Source organism: Pituophis catenifer, unplaced genomic scaffold (genome assembly GCF_029215685.1).
Source record: "Pituophis catenifer annectens isolate HBS135680 unplaced genomic scaffold, rPitCat1.0.hap2 SCAF_1, whole genome shotgun sequence".
In the NCBI taxonomy this organism is placed as follows: domain Eukaryota; kingdom Metazoa; phylum Chordata; class Lepidosauria; order Squamata; family Colubridae; genus Pituophis; species Pituophis catenifer.
The window spans coordinates 239,466,316-239,485,589 of NW_027256881.1; the positions used below are offsets into that span (position 1 = coordinate 239,466,316).

The 19,274-nt window shown below is 41.0% G+C and overlaps 1 protein-coding gene across 1 annotated transcript in view; it reads right to left on the reverse strand.

Moving 5' to 3' along the window:
- Positions 1-19,274, reverse strand: part of LOC139327488 (acyl-CoA (8-3)-desaturase-like) — a 73,392-nt gene that overhangs the window by 38,770 nt on the left and 15,348 nt on the right. Inside the window, exons 2-3 of the mRNA XM_070957327.1 lie at positions 10,479-10,589; positions 2,562-2,759 (exon numbers count right to left, since the gene is read on the reverse strand). Of these exons, the coding sequence (XP_070813428.1) occupies positions 2,562-2,759; positions 10,479-10,589 (309 nt within the window). The remainder of the gene's footprint in view (positions 1-2,561; positions 2,760-10,478; positions 10,590-19,274) is intronic.

The following is a 19,274-nucleotide window of genomic DNA, read 5'->3' on the forward strand; positions in this document are numbered from 1 at the left end:
TGGTCTGAAACAATCTGGTTTAATGTGGTATTTATGTCTTACTGACAAACTAAATTCAATGGGCTTTATTAAGTCCGAAACTGATGAGTGTGTGTTCACAAAAAGATCTAACAATGCATATGAGATAGTTCTTGTTTATGTTGATGATATTGTTTATATTGGTCCAAATAAGCAAATGAGTGAAATTTTTGCCAAAGCTTTGCAGAGATACTTCACATTGAAATCATTAGGTCACATTAGCACTTATTTAGGTGTTCAGATTGAAAAGACACAGAAGGGGTTTAGTCTTTCACAAGAAGATAAAATTGAACAAGTTTTGCATCATTGCAACATGAAAGATGCTAACACAACAAAGACACCCATGCAAACAGATTTTCACAACTTGACACAAGAAGAAAGTCCTGAGTTCGAGGATCAAACACTTTATCGTTCAGTCATTGGGTCACTGTTATACATTAGTAGTTGGACCAAACCCGACATTGCACTTAGTGTTAATCTCTTATCTCGACATGTAGGTAAGGCAAAACAGTTTCATTGGACATGTATTAAGAAATTACTGAGATACCTAAAATACACCAAACATTTGAAGTTATTGTTAGAACCAACACATACTGATTATGCAGAATTATGTTGTTATGCAGATTCTGATTGGGCAAGTGATAAGAAATCACGTAAAAGTACTTCAGGTTATATGATGTTCTTAAATGGATGTCCTGTTTATTGGCAAGTACGTAAACAGAATTTTGTTTCTTGTTCATCTACTGAAGCTGAATATGCTTGTGTTTCAGATGCATGTAATTCCCTAACTTGGTTTGATGCTTTAGTCACAGATATCTGGACACACCCGATCCGACCAATCACCGTGATGGAAGACAATGAATCGGTGGTTTATATTTCTGAATCTCATTTTACAGGTTCTAGGTCCAGACACATTGACATCCGTTATCAAAACATAAAACATTTAGTGAAAAAAGGTTTTGTCAAAATGCAATATGTATCTACATATGATCAAATTGCTGATATGCTCAACAAACCACTTCCAGCAGCTCAACACGAGTATCTGCGTAAGATGATGTGCCTTATTTGATGATGTACTGATATTCGCTCAACTGGCAAAGAAGGGGAATGTCACTGCGTTATTTTATTTACCAGCTGAGCTCATTATTTCTGGACTATCTGACTCTCCGTACCTTGCCAAGAATTGTTATCAGAAGCTACTACGCATGTCCATCCACCCACATTCCTTCACTTGCTTCTTTTTCTCTTTCCTTTGTTCTCCTGCCAGCAAGGTCCGTCTTTGGACCGGCAGGAAAATTACTTTTCAAAAATGTAACAATTAACTTTTCTTAGTTAGTGAGGTGTTTTATTTTCTTTATAACAAATAAATGAGTTTTATTAGAAACCTTCCTCGCGTTTCTTTTCAGATTATTGCAACTTGGAATAAGCCACGACCCATCTCCTCTAAACCAGGGCAATTAGTCCCAGAGCCAAACATGGGATTAATAAATGCCCTGACATGTTTTCTATCCAGATCAGGCACTTATTTGAGGCCACATACTTATAATCCAGTCCAAGCCAGTCCTCCTGCAGCACCCCCACCTCCCTATGGCCCATTTTCGGCCTCCATGGCCTCCTGCAGCACTCTTCCTGGCCAAAAATGGGCCATGGAGGCTGTGCTTGGCCCCCTCGCAGCCCATTTTGGCCAGCAGAGGCACCACGGGGTGGTCCTTTGATATTTCCAAACCGGCCCCATGGGCCAGATCTAAGCATCCCTCAGGCTAAATCCATCCTGCGGCAATGGTGGGTTGCCCCCGGTTCGCACTGGTTCTATAGAACCAGTAGTAAAACCAGTGGGAGGCTCCGCCCACCAACCCTGATGTCATCAAGATGCTTCTGCGCAAAAGAGTGCACACACGAGCGAAGCAAGCGCGCGTGCGTGGCTCCGTTGTGAACTGGTAGTAAAGGTAAGTAGAACCCACCCCTGTTCTGCGGGCCTTGAGTTTGACACCCTTGGTGTAGTGCTTTGAACTTTAACTTTTCTATTCTTTAACCTGCTAACTATTTTTCTTTCATATATGTAAGATACGACAGGTCAATTGGACTGCAAATAGATGTAGAAGCTTATAAATTTTGGACCTGCTTTGTAAGGAGGGGAAGCTATTATTGTTGGAATAGTTTTGTCAATGTTTAACTAGGGAGAATAATATGTATTTTTATCCTTTTTTAAATTCACATTTGTTTAATGTTTATGTTTAATTTTGTTTTGTCACTGTTTAATTTTCTTTTCTTTTGTCTTTTTTGGATTTTGTTATTTTAACCTTTTGAATAAAATAAATTGTTGGCAGACTCATTTGTTGGGCAACTAACTTGCTTAGTTTTCTTCAACTCTTCGTCCTCCAAATAATTCAGAGCAAACTCTTGAAGGCCCATAACAACTGAATATGTGTTATTTTCCTTACAGATAAATTATTTTCTTTTAATTTATTTGATAGACCTTGTATTGTAGGAACCCCATCTAATGGAAAATGTAATTTTGCTAAAAATAAAATCAAGAAAATTACCTGAGCAAAGACCAGGAATACTGTGGCAATAACAAAAGACGTTATAGATGTCCCAAAATGCCATAACACAAACCAGCCAGCAGCATTCAGTAGTAAAATATGCAGAAGCATCAGGAAAAAGAAGACTTTGTTTGGCTTGAAGAGTCCCATCATTTTAACAGTGGATAGCAGCTCCCGAAAATCTTCTACTAATAATTTCTATGAAAAACAACACAACAAATTTGCAGATATTTTGTCTCTATGAATACTGAATAGCTAGCTAGTGGCCTCAACAGTTAACATCAAGACCTCTTGGTGGAATTGCCCTCCAAACTATCATTTTCTCAGAAGAATTGCCCTCCAAACTACTCATTTTCACACAGAAAAACTGTGTGAACTCAAATTTGATAAATAGATTGGTGGCCTTACCTACAGATTCAAACAAGATATAAAAAAGATTCAGAACAATATGGATTTCAAAACGAGCAACAAGAAATGGACAAAATATTAACAGGGATTGATGACAAAATGATCACCAAAACATAAAATTGCCTTCTTAAATTCAAAATGGAAGAGGAAACTGTGAAAGAAACAATGATAATTTGAGCTAAAAATTTTGGGTATAATATTGAATTGGAGCAGTGGGAAAAATTATGGAGAAAAAAATTATAAAATGATGATGTCGGCCGCACAGAAGGAGAACATTTACAAAATATTTTATAGATGGCATTTACCCCCAGCGAGATTGGCCAAAATGTTTCCCAATAGACCACCAAACTGCTGGAAATGTAACCACCAACAAGAGACATACTACCACATGTGGTGGACATGTCCCAAAGCCAGAGAATATTGGACAAAAATTAAAAAATGGTTGGAGGAAATTACTAAACAAAAAATTGATATCAAACCAGAGTTATTTCTTCTGGGTATAATAAAAGGAAATATAAGTAAAGAAATTCAATACATCATGCTCCATATAATTACCGCAGCCAGAATTACATTTGCCCAAAACTGGAAGCAAGAACACACTCCATCAAGTGCAATGATTATAAAAAAGGTACTAGAATGTGCAGAAATGGACAAATTAATGATGGAATTAAGGGACAGAGAGGAAACAGTATATTATGAGACATGGAATAGGTGGTATAATTGGCTTGAAAAGAAGTCTAAAATCAACGTATAGTGAATGTACAGGAAAGACAATAAAATGAAACAATATATATTTAGAGTGTAGTAGATGTGTAAATATTGTATATATTATATAAATAAGCAATTAAGAAATAAGAATGTATATGTATAAAACATTAGGCTGATGGATAAGTTGAAATTAAGAAAAAAATTCCGATAATGGAAAGCTGTAAAAGTGTAATTGTGATTTTAAAGGTTAAAAACATTGAATAAAACTATATTTTTTAAAAAAAGATATCGATATAGATATATAGACTGATAGACAATTTACAACCCATGCATGGAACATATGGATCATCCTTCATTATTCAGTTAACAATTGTTCAAAGTTACTTGTGACTTAAGTGACTTATGACCATTTTTCACGCTTATGATTGTTGCAGCATCCCCATGGTCATGTGATCAAAATTAGCAACTGGCTCATATTTATGATGGTTGCAATGTCTTAGGGTCCTATGATCACCTTTTGCAACTTTCTGACAAGCAAAGTCAATAGGGAAGCCAGATTCACTTAACAACCATGTTACTAATTTAACAACTGCAGTGATTAACTTAATAATTATGGCAAGAAAGGTTGTAAAATTGAGCAAAATTCACTTATGTCAGATTGATATAGCTTTGAGTGTCCACAAAATGGCACCAATTTATAGACTCCTCCAATGCACATACTAATTTGTGATCAAAGTGTTACTAGAAGCCATTTGAAGGTGGTGCAGTGGTTAGAATACATTATTGCAAGCTAACTCTGCCCACAGATAGCAGTTCGATCTTGACTGGCTCAAAGGTTGACTCAGCCTTCACCCTTCTGAGATAGGTAAAATGTTGGGGGCAATATGCTGACTCTGTAAACCACTTAGAGAGGTCTGTAAAGCACTATGAAGCAGTATGTAAATCTAATAGTTATTGCTATTATTATTAGTTTAAAAGAATACCAAGTGTTGTGTTATTCAGCACTATTTTTGTTCATATATTTATTGTAATATATTTGTTCATTAAATTTATTTATATAGTGCATTTGTAATGTATTCTAAATTCACTAAGTAATATGTTCTTAACTGTAGTATTGTCAACTTTGACGTACCGGCTGGCTGGCCTGGAGCTACCATTTGACTGGGGAGCCACCAGTCAGCGGCCAGGCCAGAAACCACTGCTTGACGATGCCCACCCATTCAAGAGCTGCCCACCTTGCTGTCTTGCCAGGACTCACCTCCCCAGGCGGTGGAGATGCAGCGGCAGCACCAGTGATAGCCGGAATGGGCCAGCCAGCCAAGGAGACACCAAGCATGCCAAACAGCTGAGAAGCAGTCACATGCCGATTACCAACGACAGTGCGGTAGCAGCCAGGAGGCAGCCATTGCTATCACAGGCTATCCTGGATCTCCATTGAGGACTGGCCAAGCAGGTGTTGTGATCCGTCAGCAGCCTGCAGAGCTGGCAGCGGAGTTGGACAGTGAGGAGTCTGGGGAGGAACATGGGCAGTCCTGGAGTCTGGGGAAGGCCAGGGCGAGGGCTCTGCGTCAGAGGCAGAGATGGGGCCAGGGCAGGGCAGGAAGTGATGTACAGACTCCAGAGCCCACAGAGTCAGAGAGCAGAGAGGCAAAGGAACAGGAGGAGCCTGTTCCTAGTGCACGCATGTGCAGAGCTGCCAGAAGGCAAGAGCAGCTAAAGCAAAAGGGATGACTTGGGAGTAAGGCCAGAAGATGATTGGCTCCTCCCATAAGGCTTAAAAGAGAGACAAAGGCACTTGGGCCTTTTTGCAGGAAAGCAACGTTGCTATCTCTGTTTCCAGTCGGCATCTCTTGTTTGTTTCTGAACTTTGTAGGGCTTTGCCAAGTAAGGCCTTTGGCAGAGTATCAAAGAAGATACCCTATTTCCCCCAAAATAAGACATCCCCTGATAATAAGCCCAATTGGGCTTTTAAGCGCATGGCAATAAGGCCAAGCATTTATTTCAGGGTTCAAAAAAATATAAGACAGGGTCTTATTTTTGGGGAAACATGGTAAAGGTTGGTGATTATCCCGAGGGACTTCTTCCAAAGGACTTGTTTTGCAACTAATTGGGATTCAGCTGGGAATGAACATAATTCTCAGCTATTACAATAAAATAGATTTGTTTGGGACTAATTGTATCTTGTAATGACTCAGTAAGCCTAGGTCACAACAGCAGGGAGGCAGCCAGTGGAACAGAGACATGGCCACAAGGACTGAGGACTGAGGAGGCTGAGACTGAGGAGACTGAAATGGCAGGCAGATGGTGGCTTCTTCTCACTTCTGGGTCACGTGGGAGGGAGCTGTGCAGGTGAGTGGATGGAGTGGTGCTTAGTGATTAAAAGGTGGTGGGGAGCACAGGCAAGTAGCCCTAACAAGAAATTCATTGCGTTTGTGATTGTCAGTTTGTGCCAGAAGGGGAGTAAACAAATTAACAAACCATGTTTGCCTCTGGAATCGTTTGGTGCTGTGCCAGGGTTGGAGGCTGCTGACTTTGAGGAGTCAGAGCTCCCATGGAGGTCACTGTACTGGAGGCCCTACTGGGTCCAGCAGATGAGGCCCCTGTGGTCATCTGGCCAAAGGAATGTCTAGGGTGGCAGAAGCCAGTGGATGACCAAAGGCAGGCAGAGACTGGACAAGGTGAAGGTGAAGCAAGGGAATGGTGGTTTGGCAATTCCAGGACTGTGGACTATCAGGCCTTTCCACCCCAGGGTCTGCTACTCACCCCCTCAAGGGCCTATTTCACCCAGTGGCAGGAGCGGCAGATCTCCGACGACTGGAGTTACTCCACCGCCATGGGTAACCAATGATTGAAGTGTTGTAGGAGATGTATGGGGTGGCTGGCTTTAGGGAGCAGGGCCATGGCAGTGTCTGGCAGGGGCCTGGGGTGGGCAGTCATCCCTCCCAGGTGCCCCAGCTGCTCGAGGGGGGGCCCAGCCATTTCAGGCTGCCTGGCATGGGATGTCCCTATGAGGCCTGGAGGGATGGCCCAGAGGCCAACCCCTGAGATGATGAGAGCAACCAGGTTCCCCTACGAGCTGCAGGGGGAAGGCAAGAGACCCCAAGGCTATGGTTGGCCCAACAGTAAGCCATAGCCCCATAGGGCACTGGGACCCGCCGGTGGTGAGGGCATCATTCGATTGAAGCCCTGAGAAAGTGGCCCTGTTCCTTGGGCAGGTGCTGAACCATATAGATAGATATGGCTGGTTATACATGTCCCAATGGGATATGGTCATGGTGGTGGTGGCAGTCATGGAGGGGGAAGCCACTGAGTGGTGGCCGATTTGTATGGCGACCACGCTGCAGAATTAGGGGACATGGGCCTCTTCCCCCCCCTGGAGAGGTTTGAGGATAACACCAGGGCACAGCAGGCTGAGGGAGACCTGTTGAAGATGAAGCAGAGAAGGAGGCCTGTATCCAAGTACATCAAGGAGTTCAGGTGGCTCATTGGAAAGGTACGCGGGTGGCCTGAGAAGTTAGTGGTGTACCACTTGAAGGCTGGGCTTGATCGGACTTCACGGCAAGTCTGTGAATGCCAAGGACTGGCCCCCAGGCTGGCAGCCTGGTTCCAGGCTATAATGGAGCTGGACGTCGAGTTTCAGGACAAACGACAGAGAAGGGATTGGAGTCCATGAGGCCAGTGACCACCAGTGCTGTCCCAGGAACCCAGCCTTCCTCTGCCCAGGTGCAGCCCATGATGGTATCAGAGAGGGCCCCACCCCAAAGTGCTTCTGCTGTGGGAAGCCAAGACACAGGGCCACCAAGTGCTCCAAGGGGGGTTCCAAGGCATCCCTGGGCCCTACTAGCATGAAACGAGGATCCACCCAAAAGAATACATGAGCCACTCTGGAGAAGTTCCATGGGGCACGCCAGATGGTCCAGTCAAGCCTGGTGGAAGAGGTATCTGCTCTGATGGACAGCACTGACACCAGCGGGAGCAAAGGGGAGGCTGATCTGATGCTTTGTATGCCCATCAAGCCCTTTGTAGTGCAGATGGTGCTGGAGGCGCACCGACGTTGCCTCATGAGCAAGGCTGTTGCCTCTGAATTGCGGGTGGGACTACAGAGGTTAGTCAGGCCGATCGGAGCAGATGGATGGGTCTTTGTTGGGAGGCCAACCAGCCAGGCATGTTACCAAAAAGGTGGTGTTGGAAATCGATCAACATAGGGAGGTACTGCGTTTTGTGGTGGTTCCCTGAATAACTGAGGAGATTGTCCTGGGCCTGGCCTGGCTGGACAAATGGGGCCCTACAATATGGTGGGGGGTGGTTGCCGACATTTAAGGATAGGCCTAAGGCCCAATCCACCATCCCACAAAGGGCTATCCTACACTCCAGAGGTGAACTGTGACAAGGGAAGTATTCCCACCCAGAGCAACTCTGGAGGGGAGTTGGCTTTCCCTAGAGAATATAAAGATTTGCAGGATGTCTTTAGCGAAAGGGAGTGCGAAATCGTACCTCCCCACCATCCCACTGATTGTGGCATAGAAATCCTCCTCGGGGTGACACTACCAAAACCCAAGATGTATTCGATGACACCCCCCCCCCCCCCGGAGCTGGCCGAAATGAGAGCCTACATTGAGAAAAATCTAAAAAGGTGCTTCATTCAGCCAGCTAGGTCCCGAGTGACGGCACCCATCCTATTTAGGTAGAAGAAAGACCGGGATGGGGGTAGTGTTGTGTTTGTGTGTTGACTTCAGGGAAATCAATGTGTGTGTGGAACACCTGTACCCCCGCCCTCTGTTAAAGGATATGATGGCCAGGTTGTTGGAAGGGTGGTTTTTCACTAAGTTAGATCTCTGGGAGGCATATTATAGGATCAGAATCAAGGCCAGAGATGAGTGGAAGACGGCCTTTAATTGCCCTCTGGGGAGCTATTAGTTTTGGGTTATGCCCTTTGGGTTGCAAGAAGCACCACCAGTGTTCATGCAGCTCATTAATGAGGTCCTGCATGAACACTTGTATAAGGGGGTACTCGTTTATTTAGACGATATCCTCATATACACTTGAACCATGGAGGAACATGTTAAACTGCTGGGGCAAGTGCTCCAAAAACTGTTGAACTCACACTTGTACATCAAGCCGCCAGACCAGAGACCACTGCTTGACAATGCCCAGGAGCCGCTACTGAGCCACTGAGTCAGGACTCACCTCCTCAGGCAGTGGAGATGCAGTGGCAGCACCAGCAATAGCTGAAACGGGCCAGCTGCCCAAGGACACACTGAGCATGGGTCGTGCAGCTGCCAAACAGTTGAGAGGTGGTGGTCACATGGTGATTATGTCACCGACGATGGCGCGGCAGCATCTGGGAGGCAGCTGTCGCTATCACAGGCCATCCTGGATCTCCGTTGAGGACTGGCCAAGCAGGGAGGCAGCCAGTGGAGCAGAAACGTAGCCACAAGTCTAAGGACTGAGGAGCCTGTGGAGCCTGAGACTGAGGAGACTGAAATGGCAGGTGGATGGTGGATTCTTCTCACTTCTGGGTCACATGGGAGCAAGCTGCGTGTGTGAATGGGTGGGGTTGCTTAGTGATTAAAGTGATTAAAAGGTGATGGGGAGCATGGGCAAGTAGCTCTAACAAGAAATTCATTGTGTTCATGATTGTCAATTTATTCCAGAAGGGGAGTAAGCAAATTAACAAACCACGTTTGCGTTTGGAGTCTTACCTGTCTTTTTGGAACATGGCAAGTATTTTATTACTGTTATAAAATATGTAATTGATATTATGAATTAATATTAATTATTATTTCTGATTAAATATTTATGGAACTGTTATTGGGCTCTATTTACCTACTTTAATCACTTTATAAAGCTGCCCATTCAATGACTTCCATCAGGTTACATCATTAGATACCAATTGGCCAGAAGTCCCACCACAGGTCATTCCCAAGCATGATGAATTCTGTTTCAGTGCCGTGCCCAGGTCTGAAACCTGACTGAAAAGGATCCAGATAAACCATTTTCTCCAGACTCTCTGAGGCTGCATTGCAACCACCTGCTTAATAATCTTGAGAAGACAGGCTGGGATTGATCAAGTGGAGGCTGAGGAAGGCAGCCTGAAAGAACTGAGCTTACTTGCCCAATCTTATTGCCCAACTGCATTTTTAAAAGTACCATGGATCTTGTCTGGCAAAATCAGATAGAAAATCATCTGATGGGACATAAAATGAGTTTGCTCTACATCTGGAGGATGAAAAGGGTAAAACTGTGTACATTCACTCTACATTGGACACTAGCTGGATATGTCTTGTTGAGATGACAGAAGCCTCATTTTGTGGGGTTATTTGGGTTCAGTTTGAATCTGTGGAGCCTAAAGAAACAAACAGGGTTCTCTCCATGTTATTCTCACCTGTGGATCCAAGTCCTGCTTGCTTAGTGGAAGCAGACAGAAAGATGAGAGGAGGCTGAATGTGAGTGATAGTGAAGATATCCTTTGGATATCTTTGGGAAGAATCAAGTGCAGCTTCAGAGCAATGAGGTGGAGAGTGGATGGGAATGGAGTGGCCGATACTAAGATCACTTCATAATTAAAAGTCTGCTGAAGGAAATGGACTTTTACTGTTTTTATAATTGCCAAGAGATTGTAGTGAAATACAAGGACAATGCAGAAAGACTGAGGAATACCTTTGTAAAAATATTTTCCTGGCCTAAATAGCAGATCAGTTTTAATGTCAAAAGTGATCTTTGACTCAAGCCCTATAATATTTAAGGGTATGCAGTTTAGCACCATAAGCCACTATTTCAATTTTCTGTCTCCAAACTTACATTTTTACTGGGTTCAAAGCTGGGCTGATCAGGTGCCAATTCTCCAATCAAAAGAGATGCCATGTACTTCCTTACTAGAGTCTTGTCAAGGTGAAAGGCTGTAAAAGGATCCTAAAGGCAAAACATAAAGAAAAAAAAATATTATAATAAAGAACCAAATTAACGGCAACCTGGAAGAAACATGTTTAGGCTGAGTGATTATATTTGATTCTTACCTTTCTTCTCAGATGATTTATCAACCATATGCCAGTCCCAAGCCCTCCAAAATGGGAAGTGTTAGAGAAGGCAGTGGTGAACTATCCTGCAAAAATTATCACTAAAACACTTTATGGCAATAAGTCAACATGACTCGGATTGAATACCAGGCTGGATGATAGCCTACAAGCTACTGGAGAAGAGCAAGAACTAGCTTTTAGTAGTCAGAGTTTTTATGATGTTGTTGGAGGAAAGCCTTCAGGAAGCCCATGTGGCCCATGATGAAAGAGTTACCCACAACTGTACAATGTTATATCGAATTGGATCATGGGATGTTAGAGGCATATCCAGTGGTGAAATGTAAAATTAGTTACTACCGGTTCTGTGAGCATGGCTTGGTGACATTTTTTCAGCTGAAGAGGTTGTAGAAAAAATGCTTTTAAAAGTAAAAAAAAAGCCTCTGATGATTGCACGGCTCAGCTGGCCATGGGGGGGGGCGGAGATTTTTGCTACTGGTTCTCCGAACCACCCACCACCATCACTACTAGATCAGGCGATCCAGTCCGAACTGGGAGCATTTCACCCCTGGGCATATCCCTTGGGAAACTCAAAATTGTAAAACGAGAAATGATTAGAGTGAATATAGACATCCTTGGAATCAGTGAGTTATACTGCACAGGGAGTGGTCAGTTCAAATCAGACAAGTTTATGTTTTTTTTTTCTGGAAACAATATCAAATGTAAAGGATTTGCATTCTGTGTAAGCAAACAAGCAGCTAAATGTGTTGAGAATTACATAGCATAAGTGATTGCATACTATCTATCCAAATTTGAGTCAAGCCAGTCAATATCACCATACTACAAATCTATGCTCCAACTATAGACTCAAATGATGAAATTGAACTTTTTTACAGTGAGCTTCAATGTGCTCTCAAGCAAATACCAAAAAGGATCTTTTGTATATTATGGGCGATTTCAGTGCAAAAGTAGGCCAAGGAGAAGTTTCAAGTACAGTAGGCAAGTTCGGGCTAGTGGAATAGAATGAAGCTGTTGATTGCCTAGTGCAATTTTTGCCAGGAAAATCATCTCAGCATAATGAACACATGGTTTATTCAACACACGCAACATTTATATATAGTATTTTTCGGAGTATAAGACGCTCTGGAGTATAATACGCACCTTAGCTTTTGTGGAGGAAAATAAGAAAAAAAAAAAGTCTGCCTCTGCCTACCAGCATACATCAGTATTCATCTGGCTAGCATCCTGTCAGTGTGTGAGAGAATTGAGGGTTGTTTGGAAACTGAAACAGTATTTGCTGTGTGAACAACAAGGAGACAGCAAGGAGCCTGGGCATGGCTTCTGTACTAAAACTGCATGCTATGCTGAGCTATGAAACTAAAACTGAAACTGAAAATCCTCTCCTCTGCTTGTGTTTTGCTTGTATTTACTACCAAGTTGGAAAATCTGCTATTGTATATTTACTTCAATATATAAAGAGAAGTTATTGAATCCTGCTGAGTCAGTTACTTGTGTGTGCTTTCTGGATGTGATTGCTGCTGCAAACTCTGACACGTCCTTACAGTAAATAGTGAACAGCCAGGTCAGCTTCAGCACATTATTGCAGCCTGATTCAGCACAAGCAGCTGATTGGTGGGTGGATCGCCCTCCCAGAATACCCCCAATCAGCTGTTCCAGGCTGCAGGGATTGCCACAGACCATCGCCGCCTCTGTGCCTCATGTTTTTGGCCTCGTGGGCGGGGCTACATTCGGTGTATAAGACTACCCAAATTTTCACCCTCTTTTAGGGGGGAAAAGTGCATCTTATACTCCGAAAAATACGGTAAATGGACAGCACCAAATGGACAACATTAAAAATCAGATAGATTTCATTTTATGCCAACAACACTGGAAAAGTTCAGCTGCATCTGTTAAAACACTTCCTGGTACTGATTGTAGCTCAGACCATCAGCAATTAGTGGCTAAACTGAAGCTCAAATTTTGCAAAGTGAAAAAAGGTATTCCCCCCTCCCAAAAATCAATCTGAACAACATCTCACCTATGCATGCCATAGATGTTAAGAATAGTTTTGAATCACTGAATATAGAAGGGAAAGATCCAAATGAACAGTGGTGAGAGATCATTGAAATTGGTGGAAAGTATGTGTCACGCCAAAATCCAAAGAAAACAACAAGTGGCTGATGACACCATCAAAATAGCTGGTCAGAGAAGGGCAGCCAAAGACAAAGGTAATAAGGGCAAAATTAAAAAGCTGAATTCAATTTTCCAACATGAAGCCAGGAGAGACAAAAGTAGACAGTGGGAGGAGTAGTGTCAATATCTGGAAGAAGGTAACAGGAAGGGACGTAGCAAGGTCATGTTTGCCATAGTGAAAATGATGTGATCCAGCTTTTCAGCACAGCAAGGACCACAACAGGAATGTACTAAGTAACCAGCAGAAGATCAAGAACAGATGGAAATTGTTGCGATATTTTCAGGATCAGACTCAATAAATAATTTGAGAATTAAGAGTTCAAATATATCTCTCTTTATTTACATAAGGCATTCTATATTCACTGAATATTCACAGATAGAAGCAAAGAAGGGATGAGTCCAGCTCCTTATATATACAATGGGTGGAGCTAGAAAAGGGAGTGGTGAAGTATGAATACATTAAGAAGTGAAGAATAAGTTAACCCCTGATATCCTGTTCATATACTATTTACATAATGGAGAATAAGGCATTTACTTGTGACAAATCCCCCTCTAAATGCCGATTCGATATATCACACCAATTACATTCAGATTCAGAACAATATAAAACATGTAACTTAGAAGTCAAATATTTATGTTGCTTGGATGGCAAAGGCTTTGTTAATATGTCAGCTATTTGCTCTGATGTTTCACAATGAACTGCTTTGATAAATCCATCCTGAGAAAACTGTCTCACATGTTTAAATTTTATATCTATATGTCTGGATCTTTGTCCAATAGCATCAGATCTAGATATTTCGATAGCAGCTTTATTATCTTCATGCATGATGAATGGTAAGGTGGGTTTTTTCCAAATGTCTGAAAGTAAGTCATTAAACCATACAAGGTTATTTGCTGCTTTAGATAGACAAACATATTCTGCTTCTGTTGTTGAAGTAGCTACTAAATCTTGTTTGCCAGTGTACCAGTAAACTGGACAACCGTTAAGGAGAAATATATAACCAGATGTGCTTTTTCTACATGAAGTATCGCCAGCCCAATCCGCATCGGCGTAACATGTGAGGATGGGCTCCTTGATATTATCAGGTTCCAATAACAAACAAAAGTCTAAACTACTCTTCAAATATCTTAATATCCTTTTAACAGCTTCCCAATGGTATAGTGTTGGTTTGCTGACATGTCTGGACAATAAGTTGAGAGGCAAGGCAATATCAGGTCTAGTCCAATTAGAAATGTAAAGAAGGGAACCTATGATTGATCTATAAAATGTGTTGTCTTTGAATTCAGGGGATGATTCGTCTGCATTTCTTAGAAAATCAGTTTGCATGGGAGTGTCACAGGACTTAGCATTACTTAAATTACATTTATTCAAGAGCTCTATGATTTTATCTCTTTGAGAAAGTTTGAATCCCCTTCTGGTTTTACTGATTTGAACGCCAAGATACTTATTTACTTTACCCAAAGATTTTAGTGAAAAATGTTCATTTAGTTTTGTTACAAATGTTTCTCTCCTCTCTTTATGTTTACCTATATACAAAATATCATCCACATAGATTAATACAAATTCTATGGAATCACCATCCTTTTTTACAAAGAAACAATTGTCAGCAGTAGTGGCACTGAAATCCATAGTTTTAAGTACTTTCACTAAACAATCATACCATCGTTTACCAGATTGTTTCAACCCGTATAAACTTTTGTTTAATAACCAAGTCTCATTTTTGTTTGTGTATTGACTGTGAGGTGCTCTTACATATATTTCTTTATCTAATTTTGCGTGTAAATACGCAGTCTGTATGTCATATTGGAACACGTTGAGATTGAGTGCTGATGCTAAAACTAGAGCTGTTTTGACACTCTCTGTTCTAACTGTGGGAGAGTATGTGTCTGTATAATCCTCGGGATATTTCTGTGCATAACCTTGTGCAACTAATCTAGCTTTGTATAGTGTATTGCCTCCCTCTAAATTTTTAATTTTATATATCCACCTAGTGCCAATGATGGTTTTGTCCTTTGGTGCAATTGCAGGTGTAAATACATTTAGCCCTCGTAAACTATCCATCTCTTTAGTCATTGCTGATTCCCATTTTTCTTTTTCTTTAGGAGGAAGTTTTAACACTTCCTCATATGTATTAGGTATTGTTGATTCTCCATCCATATACATTACATAATCTTTGTATTTGTTTGGCACTTGATTTCTACTACTTCTGATTGTTCTTTCATGCTTACTATCATTGTCATGTAAATACCTTGCTTCTTTTTTTGTTAGAGTCTGTCTTTATTTTGTGTTGGCTGTTTGTCCATGTTTTGGTTTTGTTTCTATGCATGTTGTTACCGTGTTCTTCTATATTTCTTTTTCTTTGAATTTTGGTATCTGGTTTGGTGTTTGGGAATATTTCATTAAGATGTATTTTAGACCAGTTGGCCTGTTCATGGAACACAGCCGTTCTGGAAACTATAAATTTATTATTATTATCGATGAATCTGTATCCTTTTGTGCCTGTCTCGTATCCCATAAATCTAAGTCTTCTGGATACGTTCTCTCCTTTGCGCCTTAATTGTTTAGGTATGTGTACGTCTGCAGTGACTCCAAATATGTGCATGTGTGCTAATTTTGGTTTCCTATTATACATTACTTCATATGGTGTCTTATTTACAATGCTGGACCAAGTTCTATTTTGTGTGTAATTAGAATATTGTAGGGCTTCTGACCAGAATTGTTTGCCTAAGCCAGCATCTTCTAATGTGCATCTAATCATGGTTTGTAATGTTGAGTTCTTTCTCTCTACCACTCCGTTCTGGAATGCGGAAAATGGGCTAGATGTGTAATGTAACATTCCTTTGTCCTTTAGCCATTGGGAGAATTCCTTAGACATGAATTCACATCCCCTATCTGTCATGATTTGCTTTATTTTAATATTGTGCTGTGTTTCTATACGTTTGTAGAACTCTTTAAATTTCTGAAAGGTTTCATCTTTATGTTTTAATGTGTAAACAAATCCATAACGACTATAATCATCTACAATGGTTAGAAAGTAACATTTTTTGTAAGTAATTGATGGTGTTAGCGGACCGACTAGGTCCATGTGTACCAAATCAAAAATTTTGTTGGTTGATCTTGTTGATCTTCTAGGTCTGGGACTAGTTTTTAGCTTTGTAGACTTACACACTGAGCATTCCAAATAGTTTTCACAATTTTTTATTTTAACACCTTCTGCGTGTTCAGTCATCTTTTGTACTACAGGAAAACTGGCATGTCCTAACTTCCTATGTAAAATATGAGCACACTCATCGTGAATTGGCTTACCTATTTTAGGTTTTTTTTCATTGTGTGTATCTTTGTGATTGTGGGTTACTTCACATTCATCATTGTCACTGTTACTGTTGTTTCCATTATCTATCTCAATGCTATCTTCCATATTTGAATCAATGTTGTGTAACCATTTCTCCTTTGTCATTAAATAAGGTAGGCCTCCTTTGACTATTACTGTACCTATATCTATTCCATTTTTCTCTAATGTTGCTTTTCCCTTTGAGAACACAATGTTAGTGTCAGAATCTCTGCTTAGTTTTATGGCACTAAGTATGTTATGAGGTATTTCAGGTATTAGTAATACCCCCTCTATTTTTCCTAGACCAGGTAAGGTTACATTCCCTCTACCTATTACTTGGACTTTTTCTTGATTAGCTACTTTGATTACAAATTTATCCTCTACAAATGAAGACAATATATTTCTATTATTAGTAGTGTGATTAGTTGCTCCAGAATCAATAAGCCAATTATTGTTCTTTGTTTGTTGTATGTTAGTGTTGTCTTGTTTGTTTAGTCCATTCAGTGAACCAGATTTCCTATCCTTTGAATTATCTCTGCCCCCTCTATGTTCTTTATAATTAGGTGGACTTCTATACCTATGTCTATCAATGGAAGACTGTCTGTTGTTGTACTTACTTCTGTATTCTGATCTATGTCTTTCTCTTGTGATTTTAGGGCAATCCCTCCTACTATGTTCTTTGGACCCACAATTGTGGCATCTAAATGTTTCATGATATCTTTCTTGAAATGCTACCTTTCTATATTGTTTGTGTTCTATATGATTGTCAGAGCGACTCCTCCTTGAATTGTCTTCAGCTATTAACTTATTGGATAGACTTTCTATGGATAAGTATCCTAGATTGATTGTGTCTAAATGTGACATATAATTATCCCATGATGGGTCAAGTGAGTTGATGATAACACTTTTCATCGTTTGATCTGAAATCACCTCCCCCCTTAAATGCAGTTCTACTCTAATTTTGTTTAAAGATATTAAATGTTCACTTATGGTAACCCCTGGCTTTATCCTAGAAGAGAAGAAATCTTTAGACATTCTTGTGGTAGTAGCTACACTATCACTGTGAAATAAATTGAATAATTTCTGAGACAGTCAGATTCTGCTTAATGCTGTGATACATGGCAGGAGACACACTGGAAATTAACAAGAAAAATGCTCTATGGTGTAGGCAATCTAACTTTAGAGTCCAAGGTCTTTTTGGGGGATTAGTGATAAAAAATAATAAGTTTTCTTTCATAAAGACAACCTGGAGCTGCTGATACCATTCTTGCAAATTAATGCCATCTATCCTCAGCTTTGGGAAGTCACTGAGTAAATTCCCAACATTGTTGGGTCCATTACTTACAACTTACAACCGGGGGTAGTCCGTGGTCTCGTAAATGCTGGAAATTGCAAAACGGCGTGGGAATGCTCGCGACGAGTCTACATGATTCTCTCCGCCTCTCATGTCTTCCTGGGTCGTCCTCGTAGTTTTGCGCATGCGCGTTGCTCATTTCGTTCCTGGAGTCATCGTGAGAGGTTCTCGCTGCTGCAGCTCGTTCGCTTTGTTCTTCTTCCGATGAATCAGTCTCCGGCTCGATCTTGGGAGTCCTGGTGATAGCGGGTGCTCGTTTCCTTCTGCTGAAGGCGCTGGTCCTTGGATCAGTCTGCGGCGTGGGGTGGTATCTGCAGGGCTCTCTGGGTTCGGGTGTCGGTGTTCTCGTTGTCTGGATAGGAGCGGGTAAATTTTGAGGCTCTGGCTTGCTTGCTTGTTTTTTGGTTGATTTTTTGGTAATCTTCAGTTTCGGTCCAAATGCAGCAAAAAGCGTTTTCATTGCTGACTTTATTTGTATGTCTGATGAATCTTCTTCGTTTTCTGATTCTGATTCTTCTGAGGTATATATTTTTTCTTTTTTATTTACTTTATCTAGTAAGGCCTTTCACGCCAGAAATTTTGAATCTTGCTTTCTGATTGGCTCTACTTCGCTCACCTTGGGTGTCTGTTGAAACCAAGATGGCTGCCATTCGAAATTTAGCGTGGGATCGCTGCCTTTCTTCTTCACTGCGACTTTGTCTGTAAGCATTTCACTTACTATTTTTGAGTCTTTTGGCTTTTCAGTAGCGATGTGCTTTTCTCTCGCTGCTCCGTTGTTTTTTAGTATATCTTGGAGGTTCGCAATGAGACTTTCATCGCTCTTTTGGCTTTTTAAAAGTTTTAGTATCTCTGACCTGAGTTCGTTGTTTTCTATTTCGTTTTCCTCTTGGTCATTATCTTCATTTATTATTTCTTCGTCTTCTGTGGTGTATTCTTCAGATTCTCTTGAAATTGCATTTGTGGACTCATCGATTATTTCTTGGTCCATTTCCATTTCTTTGCTGTATGCCCTGGTGTTGGGCCTATCTCTTTTAGACATATTTAAATTTTTATTGAGTCAATTCAACCATCCTCTGCTACCAGATTGTTGCGATATTTTCAGGATCAGACTCAATAAATAATTTGAGAATTAAGAGTTCAAATATATCTCTCTTTATTTACATAAGGCATTCTATATTCACTGAATATTCACAGATAGAAGCAAAGAAGGGATGAGTCCAGCTCCTTATATATACAATGGGTGGAGCTAGAAAAGGGAGTGGTGAAGTATGAATACATTAAGAAGTGAAGAATAAGTTAACCCCTGATATCCTGTTCATATACTATTTACATAATGGAGAATAAGGCATTTACTTGTGACAGAAATAATATACAGAATGACTCTATAGAAGTTTGACTTACCATCAAGATGATAATGATGACAGTCCAATTAATAATTAATGAAGCATCTTGAAAAAAGAAGTAGAATGGCCTATGGAGAAATTACTAAACTGGAAAGTCTTGGTTATTGATGAATCTGCGGAATTACTAAGACCAGTGCCAGTTAACATCATCACTGCCCTGCATCAAGAGATATGGACTATTTGTTAATGGCCTCAGGACTGGAAAAAATATGTTTTTAATCCCACTGGTAAAGAAAAGTGCTGCCGGGAACTGCTCCAACTATTGCAAGATTGCATTGATTTCTCATGCAAGCAAGCTTCTG